The 15,077-nt window shown below is 33.6% G+C and overlaps 4 protein-coding genes across 4 annotated transcripts; 3 read left to right on the plus strand and 1 right to left on the minus strand.

Annotated features, from left to right (window-relative positions):
* The first annotated feature begins 4,112 nt into the window (after nt 1–4,112).
* On the plus strand, nt 4,113–5,535 carry LOC123307175 (ornithine decarboxylase antizyme 1). The gene is made up of 3 exons (XM_044889392.1): nt 4,113–4,131; nt 4,515–4,795; nt 4,902–5,535. The coding sequence occupies exons 1-3, from the start codon at nt 4,113–4,115 to the stop codon at nt 5,043–5,045; spliced, it is 444 nt and encodes a 147-aa protein (XP_044745327.1). The 3' UTR covers nt 5,046–5,535.
* A 1,014-nt stretch (nt 5,536–6,549) lies between these two features.
* Nucleotides 6,550–9,034, plus strand: LOC123307451 (alpha-tocopherol transfer protein-like). The gene is made up of 7 exons (XM_044889773.1): nt 6,550–6,732; nt 6,811–6,961; nt 7,211–7,463; nt 7,524–7,637; nt 7,822–7,924; nt 8,398–8,549; nt 8,742–9,034. The coding sequence occupies exons 1-6, from the start codon at nt 6,624–6,626 to the stop codon at nt 8,547–8,549; spliced, it is 882 nt and encodes a 293-aa protein (XP_044745708.1). The 5' UTR covers nt 6,550–6,623; the 3' UTR covers nt 8,742–9,034.
* An 8-nt stretch (nt 9,035–9,042) lies between these two features.
* On the minus strand, nt 9,043–12,112 carry LOC123307176 (odorant receptor 49b-like). The gene is made up of 6 exons (XM_044889393.1): nt 12,106–12,112; nt 11,133–11,720; nt 10,457–10,571; nt 10,139–10,243; nt 9,755–9,910; nt 9,043–9,164 (listed from the first exon to the last, which is right to left on the minus strand). Exons 2-6 carry the CDS (start codon nt 11,633–11,635, stop codon nt 9,102–9,104), a joined length of 942 nt encoding a protein of 313 aa, XP_044745328.1. The 5' UTR covers nt 11,636–11,720; nt 12,106–12,112; the 3' UTR covers nt 9,043–9,101.
* A 469-nt stretch (nt 12,113–12,581) lies between these two features.
* LOC123306793 (protein misato) lies at nt 12,582–14,750 on the plus strand. Its single transcript, XM_044888940.1, has 6 exons — nt 12,582–12,884; nt 12,990–13,421; nt 13,476–13,790; nt 13,853–14,102; nt 14,172–14,456; nt 14,512–14,750. Exons 1-6 carry the CDS (start codon nt 12,717–12,719, stop codon nt 14,718–14,720), a joined length of 1,659 nt encoding a protein of 552 aa, XP_044744875.1. The 5' UTR covers nt 12,582–12,716; the 3' UTR covers nt 14,721–14,750.
* The last annotated feature ends 327 nt before the right edge of the window (nt 14,751–15,077 follow it).

The raw sequence follows: 15,077 nt of genomic DNA on the forward strand, positions 1-15,077 counted from the left end.
CCACTGATCAACAATCAGCTGTTTTCTGTTATGTTGTGGTTGTGGCTTAACCAGAGACAAGAGATCTTAACCATAGAGAAAGTCTCTGTCTCTGGTCTTAACAGAGACACTTTCCCTTTCTCTATGGTCTTAACTTAAGACTTCTATGATTGTGTCAAGAATCCTCTTTGGTTGTGTCAAAGATTCCTCTCTGGTTATGTCAAAGTCAAATGTCTATGGATGCGTTTTGCAAAAATATAAGCTCCTGCAATATTTTATAAGTTATATTTTTTATAATTCAAAATCCAACACTTTGCGTAAAATATTACTTCATTTTGTTTCATTATCAATGTTCATTGATTAAAGTTACAACGTATCGACAATTTCTCTACGTCATGACACCCCTGTATTAAACTTGTCTATAAAAGCCGAAAATTCCCGACGCGTCGTTCTGTCTTTTTGTTAAGCTCTTGAGTGCTGTGCTCTTTTGCATAACTGCGACTTCGGAAACGTTAGCGGAAGGTGTTGTGAAGATTCAATTGGTTTTATATCTGTGTTTTTGAGTTCAGGTTTCAATTATGTTTATGACTATATCAGAATCTGATAATTTGAATTTTGGAAGCAAAAAAGGTGATAGTGAAGCCATGCCTGGAATCATGAATTATAATTCGTACGTATTCGTTATTTGACATTGGGAGTTCTGTCAAATGGGTCTACTACCAGATATTTTTTCATTTAATTTATTGATAAAACCTCAAGTAATCACCAATGGCTTACGATAAGTTTTAGTCTTGATATTCTGGGCCAATTGTTTAATGGGATTATGACATGATGTAAATAATTGTGTAAATGAAATGCGCATTGTGAAGTCTGGGTCACGAGCAATGGAAAGTTTCCAAAACTGTCTGAATGAATAAATCAGAATTGTTGCATTTTTTATTAATTAACAATCGAATGAATCTTATAGTACCATCTGCTAAGAAAGCATTGATGTATTCAATCGATAACTGAATTATTTGATTCTATTGTCTGCAGATAATTCAGTTGCGATTCCGAATGAAAAAAATATGCCATATGAATTTATCATCCATTTTTTATTTGTGCTTATGTATGTAATATGTTCTCCTGATACGAAGAATAAACTTGGCCAGTTCCCCAGTTCCTATCTTTTCTTTACAAATCTTTTATCGTCGAAATTCATTGTTCATGAGTGCTTTGTTTATCTAGAAGAAATTACGTGAAACTAATTACTCTTGTCAGTTGAACGTATTGGGATATAAATAAATGTTTACAAGATTGGAGAGGTATAGATAATGAGGATATATTTTTTGATCTCTCTGTTTTTAGTTTTTTAGGATAATGGAGACAAAATGTCTACTGCAGTGATATGAAATACCGCTAAAAAATATGAATACACAATTCTTTTTATGTACATACTTCAATAATTTTCAGTGTTGAGAAAACGTTCAGCACCATCTAGGTACGAGTTTAAGAATTATTGTTGAACAAGTGGAATTTATAATAATTATTCCATGGGATGGATATATTTATTTTTATTTATCTTCAATTACGTAGTTTCGTGGACTTCGAACTATTTAATTCATTGTGAATTGAAATGGAACCTTTTCTTTATCATCCATTGTTAAATAAATGTTTGATGTGAGTTACGAAAAGTATTGACAAAACCGAATACAAATTTCCATTCTTCAGAGTTCCTTTGAACAATCGATTTAGGTTACTGTTTTTAGTTTGTGCACTTCGAAGAATTCATAATCGCGAATTTGTGGTGTATCTGCCTCAAGTTCTCCGAAATTCAGAACATATCGTTATCTTTTTTTATCCTAGTATTGTATTTTTGAATAGTTCATGGTGTGATTTTTTTCTGGGAATACAAGGGACGGTGCAAGGTTTTTCAACAAAAATTATAGTACATATTTGGCTATTCTTCATTTGAAGTTTTGATTGTAAACCTGAATTCTCGGTTTGATGAGGATACCACATGACAAAATGTAGAACGTTTTACAGCGTGTTTCATAAACATTGCGAACAAATTCAGGATATTATTTCTGAGTTGTTTTCGTTCAAATGTCTGAAGCCGTTTCGGAAATGCAGTGTTTATGAAACACCCTGTATAACTTGAAAGGGTAGTATTTGCAAAAAAAAGTTCGAAATTGAAGGTCACTTAAATTTCTGTGTAACAAAAAATTGTCTACATTATCTTTCTAATAAGTTTTCAATCAACTTTCAGCATTTAATTCTTCGTTATGTACACAGTGGCCACGTTTTCGAAGCCAGAAGAACGATTGTTGGTGTTTTCACAACACTTCGTGAACTTATTGAAAAGATGCTGTTTTTTTGCAGATGAAGCAAAGTTGTAAACCAACAAGGTTATCACGATTGCCAGATATTTATTGGGCGTAGGCCAAAACAGACGGTTCATGTTCATTTAAACTTTCTATCTGAATATTCTGACGTAAAGAAAGTGTTTTCTCACTGAAATAGATGTATAGACGTGGAGAACTTGTATTTTGGCCGCATCGTGATTCAAATCGAATCGTTATTTTTAGGTAGAATAACAATCCATTTATTAATTTACGAGTCGTGAAAAATAACGAATTCGTCTTTTCACATCGTTCCGATTTATGACGATCCGTTATTTTTTCAAGGGCATGAAATCTTCAAATAGGTACGGCATTTTGCACCAACCTTACTTCTGTCAGATTGAAATGATGCGTCACTTGAAGCACTTTACAAAACTCAAGAGGAATAAGAGCATAGCTTTGTACTCTATGGCGTCTATGGAAATGTAGTTGTATAAGTAAAATCACTGAAATCTTCGTCAAAATACAAAACAAACAGAAGTTTGCGAGTTTAATTGGTTTTGGAAAATGTGATCGCGTGATCGTTGATTTACCGTGGAAATACCTACCTGTATATTCATGGATAGGCATATTTGAAGACAATAACTTTTAGAATTCTGCAATGAGTCGTCGGAGTTATTCTTAATACACATTGGAATATACTATCCGCTTGTTGTGGCATCATGATTCCACGTATCTTTAGTGGTTTGTGATAATTTAGTTCGTGATAAAGTAATCTACGTATATGATATTACCAGTCGACGGTTCATTTTTTCATTCTGCATAATTGAAACCGTTTTATTCAAAAATGTTATTTGAAGCTTCGGTCAATGGAGATATTAGATACAAACGTTCCAAGAAGTCCTACGTCAAGTACTCCATGGAATTTAGATGTCAGAATTTCAAAATTCCATAGTCTACTAGACGAATTTTTTCAAGTGCTTATAATATTGCTATCGGCTAAAGTTTGAAATAACTTGTCATTAATGTGTCTTCAATTGAGCGTGATGATTAACAGGTAATTTTGAATTCAGAACAATTAGTGAAGCATCTCGAAACTTTTTATCATAGTTATTAATAATTTTATCCCCTAAACAGCCAAATTTCAGATCGAAGCTCTTTCTTAAACAGGAGGGCTGTGACACTACATATCTGTGGACGTTTTAAACAGAGTTACCTTCAGCCAAAGTACACAATTTCTCGAATATCTCAGATATTTTTTATTTCTGAATATCAAATTAATAGAAAACGGCGCATTAACGAGAAAATATGAAGAATACTTTTATTTTCCACAATGGTCAAATATTTATCAGTGAGCGTTCAACTTACTGTTATTATTAAAAAAATAATGTATCTCTTCAACCGAGCCGAATTGGAAAAAACAGTAATGGGAAAAAGTGACCTCAATAATATTCTGTTAAAATATACAGGGTGATTCATAACTATTGGGACATAGGCTAAGGGCAGATTTTTTGGACCAAGATATGGCGATAGGACCAAATATACCTCAATAAAATATTGCTGTGGAAATAGATAGAGGGCGTTAAAGTTGAATTTTTTATAAGGGGACAGAATAATATTTTCTTCAAAGTTCGAAAGTCCTTTATTGAAGGCATTAGAAAAGGCATATAAGTCGGAGGAGGCCACGTAGAACATTTAATTTAAGTTTATTCTTTTTATGTTACAATGCTTTATCGTTGAAATGAATAAATAAATCGTTACTTCAAACCCCCTTCCGATGCTCTGAACTGTTCAATTGTGTTTTTCTTAAAAATGGATGAAAAAATATATAGTGACATCATTAGCAAAAAACGAAACAAAAAATTAACTTTAACGCCCTCTATCTTTTTTCACAGCAATATTTTATTGAGGTATATTTGGTCCTATCGCCAAAAATATTAATTTGGTCTTCAGCTTAGTTTAGAACTAAGCGCAAGGTGCAAGATAATTTCTACCTAACCCAAGAAAGATTTTTCTGTAATAAAAGTAGTTTCCGTTGTCGCTTCGATCATCTTCAGAACAAAGCGAAGGTATTTCTTTACCGATTATGTATGTCTCTCACTATAACCCAGACACCAACTAGCGTCAATGCGCATTTCATTTCCGTTTGAATTTTTGTTATAGGACATAAACTTGTATGATGTATTTCTTCTTTTGTAGTAATTCTTTGTTGAGTACTAAACGCTCGGCCTTCAGTCTCACCGGGGCCGACTCCTCTAACATGTCTCTGGGTGCCGGGCCTCTGTGGTGGTCCTGATGCCCCTGGGGACTCCAGGGGCACGCCGCCACTGCGGCTCACTTTCCGCACTGCTCACCAACCTTGGGAGGCTGTTCTACGGGGTAGGACCCTCTTCGTTGCTCTGCCGAACTTGATGCAGCCTGACGGTTCAAGGGAAGCTCTGGTTGGGGTGTTGGAAGCTGCTGAGGAGAAGCTCAACTGTCAACATGTTGTTGTGGTAGGTTTCGGATTTGGCATTAAGAAAAATCATGGAAAAGGACAGTTTTATGATAGATTCTTGAACACAAAACTCAAAAATTTCATGATATATCTTGTTCTTTCAGGTCATTCCAGCTAATAGACCCGACAAATCCTCGATTGTGAAGACATTCAAGTTCTTGGGATTTGAGCTTTTATCTCCAACATCACCGATCGTTCCTGCGGATCTGGCTTCTGAAAATGTTTGCATGCTTTATGAAGTCGAGTAATTTACCCCCAGCGCAGCCTCGGATCTTTCATTTTTGTCTATTAATATATAGGGTATAATTTTAATTTAGGTGTTTTATCTTTAAGCATTTAGATGGATTTTATTATTAGTATTTCATCATTATAAACCTTAATGTTAAAGGCATGACAATGGGATTATGGTCTAAAAAACCTCGTCTTATTTTCATGCTTGTAGTTTTTTGATTTTAATATGTTTTTAGTACTTAGTATATGGATAAAAATGGAAGAATAGTAGTTAACTTTTAGTAGTGCGGAAAAAGTAATTAAGACCCCTTTAAAACCGAAAAATAAAAAAAAACCTTTGAATTTTATTTTGTAAGCTTTATTGTATCGTTCATTTAACTGTAATTCTTTGTATCTATCATTAATATTTTAGAGATCACATAACTATTTTTTTGGCATTGACACTTTTCATATTTGGAATTCAAAAATTAAATTTTGTAGGTTATAAAATAAATTTAATTCTAAGGATGCATTGTTTTTTTTCGTACCCAGAAAACCATTGAAATTTTTGCCTGACTCAACCCGGTATCTTCTAGATTAATTCATTTTAATGTTACTTTTTCACTTAACGAATAGTATTGAAATTTTCTTCACATTATCAAGAATCATCAAATAATCAATACTCATTTTAGAAAAGTTCTGTACGTGTCCCACTTTGCAAAACCACTTCTGAGCTTTCAAGGGCAGCAAATATTGCAGCTCAATATCCGTACTTAAAGGCCGGTCCACACTACTCGTGCTCGCCCGTCTTGGACTTGTCAAGTAGCCTGGTGTGGCTCGTCTGACTGGCGGCCGTGTTCGTTCTATCTAGTTTGTCTATGGTTCTATCCATTGAACTTTCTTTAGTTCAATGGTTCTATCACAGCCCTCTAAAACACAGTGTTAAGAGGGCTGTCCTAATTTATACTACGCATTCTTCTGATGACTAAGGGCTATGGTTTTCCACACACAGAAAGTTTAACATGCGATTCAAAGAATCAAAAATATTTAATTAATATCCACTCAATTGGGTAGAAACATTTCGGGTGTGAAAAAGTGACCTATACCAGAAAGTCCAAAAATCGTACAATTTTGATACCAAATGCAAACGAACTAGGTGCATTGAATATTCAATGGTCTAGCTCAAGATTAGCTCAAGCTTTGTACTCTATATGTGAAATTTAAAGGGTTTTTCAATAAATAATATGAAACTCATTAAGACCAGAAAAATTTTGCCGAATATTGTATCAGGATATTTATTTTTTCCAGTTCAACTAAAAGCTCAATGCTGAAAGGGAATAATTTACAACACTCTCGGATACTAGATGAATGAACAGCATATTTATCTCCTTTCAATCAACCTGCAAACTGTTTACGTTTTAATAATTAATTGACGAATCAAAACCTTGTGTGAAAGAATCGTTGTTTTATAAAAGTGTGAGGTCTAACCGGTTTTTCAACAATTATCAAAGTTTATAATATAAAAATGAGATAAATCGTAGAAGGTTCCTTCATTTCGAATTTGAAGGTAAGACGGTAAGAGCCAGAAGCAAAGTTGCTGAAGATCAAGATTCAAAATGTTTTCTATCGACAAAGAATATGAGCGTGACGCGAAATTGAGAAGACAAGATGTGAAAAGTTTGATGGTATGGATCGACACCCAGCCACATTTACCTAAAATTTCTGGTAATATACAATAATTTCAATTGCGAGCTAGCGTTTAGTGCAATGAAGGAGTTCAAAAATTATTCAATCGATTTTTAGAACACGAAGCCATATTATTCTTGAAAAGCTGTTATTATAATAATGAATTTGCCAAAACAACCTTGGATACATATTATTCCTTCAGAACCTTGGAACGTGATATGTTTCATGCTAGGAGTGACAAAGTCTTGATACAAACATGTAAAGTAGGGTGAGTTAAATTATTATCATTAATCTCATTTTTCATGAAAAATTCTGGAAATTCGCTGAAATTTCCTTTCCGAAGTCATCGAAGTGCACTGCTCATTGAGCAGTGCTCAACAATTGTTAGCTATTAATTTCTGTCCATTCATGCCCTTTGTTTGTTTATCTATTTTAAGTTATATCGAGTTTTTTTATCATATCCTTTTTGGCTTTTTTATTAATAATAATCAAAAACTTTATTATTTTATTATTGTAGATTGAACGCGCCGCTAAGCAAGCTCACACCAAAGGGAGATAGTATCTTCTTAATGTATTTGTTAGACCCAAATCCTGAATTTTTCGAACCAATCAATCTTTTCAAATTAGCAGATTCAGTAATAACCCTAAATCTTCATTTAAATGGACCTCATGATGGACTCCAAGTCATTTCCGACATGAAGAACTTCACACTAGGCCATTTACCAAAAATTAATTTGACCATAGCAAGGAAAGGTCTTGAATACATTCAGGTTCAGTCTGAAGAACTTTCATATTTTTCGGTATAAATTTCAATTTTATATTTTTTGTAGCACGCATTGCCGGTAAGGCTAAAAGGGGTTCACTTCATCAACATCAATAAAACTCTTATGGATATGTTGATGTCCCTGGTCAGACCTTTCATGAATAAGGAATTGATAGATTTGGTAATAAAAAATTCTTCTTTCCGACAATTTCAGTAGAGGAAAATGGAAAATTTACGTGGGAGGAATTTTCAACATTTCCGTCAAGACCACTTGCCCATTTTTAGTCCAGTTTTCAATAATTTTCCTCAATTGAAATCGATTTAACATGAAATATACGGAGCGAATATATTCCCCCTGATTGCAGATACACATTCACAGTGGTATATCAGATTTGACGAAATTTATACCGTTAAATTGTTTACCAAAGGATTATGGAGGTCAAGAACTATCGTTTGAAGGTCTACAAGGTAATTGAAATTCCTTTATTTTGTTACAATGAAAAAACTCAGGAAATGGTTTCATAATAAATACTGAAAAATGTACTTTGCGAAATTCTCACAAAAAAAAAACTTTGGTCGAGGTATGAGTTTTGTTGCTCTGACGAGGTCAAATGAGACCTAGACCATCTACGACTCTTTACCAACCAAATGCTGTGAATTTTCTGTTGATTTATATCCGCGAGTGTTATGCGTTAATAAAGTACCTATATTTTCATTTGAATCTAGCCATTTGGAATATAGTCACCTGTATGAAACGCAGTTTGTCAGGAATTTGGAAAAAAAGAATAAATATTTATTGCGACTTTCAACAATCATTAAACTATTATTTGGACAGTAAAAAGAAAGTTTGCAAACAAATACATGCCTTCCCTTGAAGAAAAAAATATATATAGTCTTTATAAGGTTGCTGATTCTGGTCTACCTATGTACCTATATTACAGAGAAAATGACAAGAGATATGTTGGAAAACAGGCAATTTTTCGAGTATCAAGATACGCAGCTTGTGGATGAGAAGAAGAGACCCAAAAACTCAAAGCTTTCTCTTGATATTTTCGGAGTATCCGGTACTTTTAAGAAATTAGAGTTAGACTAGGTGAGAAAAATTGTATTTAAATAAGGATGTGTATTATAAAGACTTCGTCTTGTTTTGTTAACAGTTTTTTTATTGTACCTAACACTCATAGTTATAGTTCGAATATAGTCTTTAAGTTTCAAAGTTTCTACTGACAAAAGTTGAAAATTCTACTATCTTCAGTCAATACTCTCTAGATTCTGCTTGTTTCAGGATGTTCCTAAGTAAAGTTCAAAATTGACTCAGACTAAGAGTGGTATATAGTTAATACGAAGAAATTTTTTTTCAAATACCTACAATACATTGTATCTTAATAGACCAATAAATGGTCTACTTATATTTCACACCCTATAAACAAATCTGAAGATTTTCGACAAATTATAAGCATTTCTATAAATTTTCAGAAAAAAAGGTTGTCTAGATACTTCTGTCGGTTACTTTGTGTGAAACACCCTGTATATAGCAAAATAATGTGAGTAAAAAAAGAAAAAAAAAAAATCAATTTGCTCAAGTGCTTTAATATAATATTCATATGCAGATGTGAAAACGGATTCATCTCTTTGGGTGGTAAGTTCAATTATTGCTTTCATGGGTTGACCTCAGAACCGCGTAAAAAGAGTAGGAGCTTCTCATAATCTAAAAAAATAACCATCATGATTACCTTACCTCTGCGAATTTTAAGGGGTCTGCAATAAAAAGGGTCATGTGGCGTAAAACACATGGCCGATATAACATTTAGGCTATACCTCAGTTGAAGGAAAGAAGTCATATTTTCTGATGAAAAGTTATTAATTATGGACTACTTTTGTTTCCGGCTAAATACACCATTTAATGATCTTTCGAAGGAAGTATGAACTATTGTGTATAATTTATTGTATGGGAAAAAGTTAAATCAAGAAATGTTGAATGAATGAAAGAATGGGTAACTGACAAAATGTTTTATATATACATTTTTTTTGCAAATCACTCGTAAGGTCTCCTCTGAAAGATGGATATTCTGAAGCGGGTAGTTCATTTTTCTTTTTGAATAAGCAACTTTTCGAAATTTTTAAAGTGAATAACGTCATCCGGGTGTAGGTTTTGTAATTTTTTCCTGGATATATGGGTACATATCATGCGATATCTTATTTGAAACGACTTTTTACAATTGAAAATTATTTTTTACGATGTGGACCGGAAAAAGGTTACAAAATATTTCTATCCCAATAATAAAATTAGGTACTCACAAAAAGAAAAACAGTCAACGAAACTGGAAAGAAGTTCAGAGTGAGGATAGAGATGGGTTTTTGGGTTCGAAGTATGAAAAATAGGAAATTCTTCTGGAACTTCACGTCACATTCGAACCATGGACAATTATAGGCTGAAACAGGAATTTTCTCGCTCTGAAAAAAAATTCTATAGTGAGATGCTTTTCAATCGCTACATGGACAAGAATCAGCAGACCCAAATGTACCTTCTTTGTTTTGTATGTTTATGACTGTAATTAGAGAGTCAATAGTGATGACTTGTCGTACAATTGAAGCCTCAGAGAAGAGTGTGATAAAATGTGTATCCATGGTTTATCAGCATATTGTACCTATAATGTTGTTATGGCCTGATAATGTACTTACACTAACGCTAACTTCATTTCCATGCCAGCAATAGGTGAGTAAAGTTGTGCATATAATCACATGATAAATGAGAAGAGCAACAAATTCACCCCCTTGCTCATCTAACTGAAAATAAATATATGTATATTTTGAAAGAAACCTCATATATTCAGCTGCATATCGATGATCAGAGGGTATACCTCATACTTGAATAGATGTCTCCCATTTCAAACCTTCTAAACCGGAAAGATGAAAATTGGGTAGTAAAAAAAGGAAGCTCTATGTATTAAGCCAAACATTTTTTGAAAAAAATAAAGCTAAAACCACAACCCACCAAACGATTCTTATACTCACCAATGAAAGCCGCAACATATTCATACAAATAATCAAGCAACATGCTATAAACTGCCCTAACAAGCCTAGATTGAAAAATGCCTCTACCTCCTTGGAATACCTGAAAAATCGCCTGATAATAATTAATAATATTGTTTGGGGGCAAAATAAAACAAAAAATTGAGTTAAACGTACACAAATGAAAATAATATAGAGGAGAAATGTCCACCAACATTTTAACAGCACCCATATGAGGGTAGGGGGAGCATATACAGGCTGTTCCCTAGCAACAGTATGGAACTTCAGATAAGTGATTTGTTTAAAAAAGTTCCTATGAACATATGCTTCCGAATTGCCCCTTTTCTGAGATATTGGGCGTTGAAGTTTCAAAAAAAATGTCTGATGGGTAGTTTTGAACGTGTCGTCAGACACAGTCAATACAGTCCTGTATTTTAACAGAACATGTTGTCCATGGATAGTTTGTAGAATGAGTAAAAAGTGAGTTCCATTTTATTTTCGAAAACGAAGCTTGATATGAAAAAAACACAAGAGACTTAAGCAAATTTTCAATTGATCATTCTGAAAATTGAAAAAACTAGATAACTAAAAAGTCTCAGAATTGTTGTTATGTGCATGAATGCATGAAATAGGTTTGTTCTTGCTATGTACATAAGACGCTCACTGTAAAATTGCTTTGTGCTGGATCATACAGGAAATAAGGGTATTATTCATATTCTTCAAGGCTTCTTTTCGACTAGGTCCTTGTAAATTTAAGTCTTTCTTTGAATACTCGTAGAGATTCTCTACAGTGTGAGAAACCAGATTACATTGCATGGTGATATTATTCAAAATTTGCGAAATGAAAACGTCTGTTCCAACATTGCAACATCCTGCGTACATTGTTCCTAATGCCTGAAATATATAAAGGGCTGTATACACTGCAATACTTGGCCGTTCAGGCACAAACGGATACCAGGCGGCAAATGGAAGTTTCATCTTGGAAATTCCGTCGATAATTGGAGATATGACCAAAAAGATAACTGTATTGAAGACTCCAAAGAGTAGGGTATTTGCCTTAATTTTCCATTCGGAATACAGCTTTTCCTCAATAATTTCTTGTTTGGAATCTTTCGGTTGGAATTTATCTTCGTCCAAAATGTATATAAGCTTTCTCGCCAGTGCCATTCCTGCCCGAATATAAATCCTTTTATATACCGCTATGATTTTGATGCTGAGGACATAGGTAGAAGCAGCAAAAGTTTCAATATCTCTGCAAACCAGACAAACGTGTATCAACATGCATAAAACGTGTATCACGTACATAAAAAAGAAAATTGAGGAATAGAAGGAATATAGATTATAAAGTTGAGAATTTTCATTTTCCGGATACCATAAGCCAATTAGTCTCAGAGACCAAACAGCTGGACTATTTACAGCTCTTTTTTTCTTCATATTAGGTGAAGATTAATTGAACTAGGTAACGCGGCAATAGTTCTGAAAATATGCTTATGAATTTCAAGCACACTCGAGGTGAAAATATCACATAAGGAAATAAAAATGGTATGTTTTTTCTTGAGCCATCAATTAAGTCCAAAGCATATCATTAAAGTTTTCCATTCTATTCGATATCACAAATAGATGAGTATAGAGTATACCTCAAAATGATATCGTGTAATGTTGTAATTATCAGGGAAATGGGAGAACATTTATTATGACGACATGTATAATAAGATGGGCTGAAAATTGTATCAATTTTCGGAAAGATTATTATAATTTGGTACTGCTGACTTTTTTTATTAAATTGACACCAAATAACATCAATATTGAATTCTGCTTCTGCACGGATTGCTGAAAGGTTTCCTCGAGAGATTATTAAAATAGGTCCTGGTTGCAGAATGGTGGAAGCGTATTCATCATAGAAATTATAACTTTGTTTTATCTATGGTCTTTATCCAATATTCTATGAATCGATAACTGACTGATTACTGCAGAGACAAGAGTTTCCCTTTCTCTATGGATTACTGTAGTTCTCTATGCAGCCCCGCAAAGTAAAAGCAAAGAGTAACTCTCGTTACTCTTTTAGGGTTCCTCCGGGTAAAAGATGAAACAAGAAAAGGACAGTTCTCTGATTGGACGAGTCTATGGTTGAGTTGAGGTTATGTTCAATGTTCAAGAATCTGATTTGTTTGTAAACTTAGAGTAATTCTCGATTTTCGATTGTAATCAATATTTGCTGCACTTATAAATCGATAGGAGTTAATACCAAATGAATTTTGATACAACTAGCAAAATTTTGACCTTGCAGTTTGGTCATTATTCAAATTTCGTGGGAACTCATTGGTGGAATGTCCAGGAGAAGTCTTTTCAGTATTCAGGAGACACCAAACAAGATATAAATCACGATGTTCTTTATCGAGACGGTATAAATAATAAGGTACAAATTGATATGAAACCTCAATTCCTATCCATAAGATATTTCGATAACTGTCAATGATTCATGTACTTAGAGTAGTCTGTATGAGCTGAAATTTCTTCATAGGGACAAGAAACGTACACCCCGCGATTACTATTAGTTGACTTGAAAGGCAGCTCAGGTGCCTTACCAGCAGCATCAGATTTATATGAAGACAACTCTGAATTCCATGTAGATGATATACAATGGGAAACAGATAGAGTTGAAGTTAAGACAGAAGAAAAATTAAAGAAAAATGAGTTTCAAAAAAAACTAGACGATCCTGAAAGCAGTAATCAGGAAACTGGATATGATTTTGATAAAAATGTGAACGTATGGTCAGACTTTCTCTATACTAGGTTTCATCCAAGGACATTAAATATAGTCAAGGACTTCCAACATCAAAGTAATTCTTTCAATGCATTTCATCAAGGTAGTAGGTTATGGAGTACAGAGCAGTTCCAGAATGATTTTATTGATAAAATAAGGAACTATGTAGAAGAATGTGATTATTTCCAGGTAAGATGTTCTCTTTTCATCTATATGTTTTATAATAAATGTATCGTTTATCAGGGTTGTCAAGTTTTGCTTGATGCAGTTGATGGATTTTCAGGATTGGCAACATCTTCTATAGAGCATTTGTATGATGAATATGGAAGATCTGTTGTTGCTTTTCCTTTGATTCCATCTTTCTATAAAGATTACAATCATCAAACTGAAGAAGAAAGATCTAGATCTATTATAAGTGACAGTAATAGAGTCTTGAATTTAGCTTTCTGTTTTGACTCTTTGAGGGAGATCTGTTCTTTATTTGTACCCTTATGTACAGGAGAAACAGGATGGAGGCAACCAGGGAACAAACGGGAGTTTTATCATACAAATTATAATGTAAGAAAATTCATGTTCAGAAAATGATATATTCAGAATAAATTATTTTCTATTTATTTCAGCCAGAATTGTACTATCATTCAGGGGCCATATTAGCTGCAGCCTTAGATACTATCAGCTTGAAGTATAGGCTTAAATCTGGAAATTATAAGTTGAAGGATTTATGCAAGGATCTAACTAATAATAACAGAATGGCAGCAGCAGCTAGTATGAGTCTTCCATTTTCTTTAAATTGTGATTCTGACTTGGTAGAATGTTTGGACAACTGGGAAGGACCCCTTACTCGAAGTATTACACCAAATTGTAATCTTGGTGAGATAATTTTTTGAATGTTAGCTTACCTTGAATGAATATTCCTGTGAAAGTTAATGGTTTTTAAAGGTTCTGAAAGAATGGTACAACTGTACACTTTGAGGGGCATTTCGGAAGAGAAATTGAAGAAACCACTATCAAAAGCTGGTAGGCAGAAAGATCTTCCTGCATACAAATGTAAGACTGTGGAGGAAATGTTGCAATTTTATTTATCTTGCACAACAACTTTATCCTTAAATCATGCAACGTCAGTCAGTAATAGTTTAGAAGTTGGTGAGCCTTTTCCTAAAATATTTGACGAGTTTGTTGGGTTTAATGGTAGCATAATTGGGTGTCCACGGCCTTCCACACTTGGTGAGTAGTTGAGTTGAGATATACTGCCATATAATGAACTCTTTCATAATTTCAGACGTTCAGAGTGTGCCAGTTTTAACAGGGTTACACAGTGGATCAGGCATAGGAAAAATGTTGGAGACACTACTCAAAGAAACAAAAAGAATAAATATCTCCAAATTTCCTACATTTTCTACTCTAGGTATTGATAAGGACGCTTTTAGTGATAGTGTTAACAATTTGTATGAATTGAAGGAATGCTATGAAGAAGATTATTACCTGTAATTCAAAATATAATAAATAGTTAACGATAAATTCAGTCTTTTCATACGCCTGTTATCTCCAACTTCAAGTTGATCAACCCATTGATATAGTTGTTTTGTTTTTCATTTATTAATTCAAAGAGACTGTTGAAAAAATTCGAGGAACTATGAGGTGTGTAACTTTTCAGATACCACACTACTGGTATCTAAACTCACTAAGTAAACATAAATGACACTAGTGGACCTGACAAGCATCCTCCTGTAAAAGCATTCAATGTACTTGTTCATTTTGACATCTCCTATTATATCAATTTATGTAAAGATTAATAAAGAATGGATCCTCCCACACGTTCGAGAAACAACTTAATAACTCGACTGC

This window comes from Coccinella septempunctata, chromosome 2, assembly GCF_907165205.1.
Source record: "Coccinella septempunctata chromosome 2, icCocSept1.1, whole genome shotgun sequence".
Lineage (NCBI taxonomy): Eukaryota > Metazoa > Arthropoda > Insecta > Coleoptera > Coccinellidae > Coccinella > Coccinella septempunctata.

Bases quoted from the DNA above. Each gene is read 5' to 3' on its own strand.
- LOC123307175 (XM_044889392.1), top strand. The intron at 4,796-4,901 runs GTAGGTTTCGGA...TTGTTCTTTCAG, and splicing joins ACTGTCAACATGTTGTTGTG to GTCATTCCAGCTAATAGACC.
- LOC123307451 (XM_044889773.1), top strand. From the start codon at position 6,624: ATGTTTTCTATCGACAAAGAATATGAGCGTGACGCGAAATTGAGAAGA. The intron at 6,962-7,210 runs GTGAGTTAAATT...TTATTATTGTAG, and splicing joins ATACAAACATGTAAAGTAGG to ATTGAACGCGCCGCTAAGCA. The intron at 7,464-7,523 runs GTTCAGTCTGAA...TATTTTTTGTAG, and splicing joins AAGGTCTTGAATACATTCAG to CACGCATTGCCGGTAAGGCT.
- LOC123307176 (XM_044889393.1), bottom strand. From the start codon at position 11,635: ATGGCACTGGCGAGAAAGCTTATATACATTTTGGACGAAGATAAATTC. The intron at 10,572-11,132 runs GTGAGCGTCTTA...GCGATTTTTCAG, and splicing joins CAGCACAAAGCAATTTTACA to GTATTCCAAGGAGGTAGAGG. The intron at 9,911-10,138 runs GTAAGTACATTA...ATTTTTTTTCAG, and splicing joins GAAATGAAGTTAGCGTTAGT to AGCGAGAAAATTCCTGTTTC.
- LOC123306793 (XM_044888940.1), top strand. From the start codon at position 12,717: ATGAATTTTGATACAACTAGCAAAATTTTGACCTTGCAGTTTGGTCAT. The intron at 12,885-12,989 runs GTACAAATTGAT...ATTTCTTCATAG, and splicing joins GAGACGGTATAAATAATAAG to GGACAAGAAACGTACACCCC. The intron at 13,791-13,852 runs GTAAGAAAATTC...TATTTATTTCAG, and splicing joins TTTATCATACAAATTATAAT to CCAGAATTGTACTATCATTC.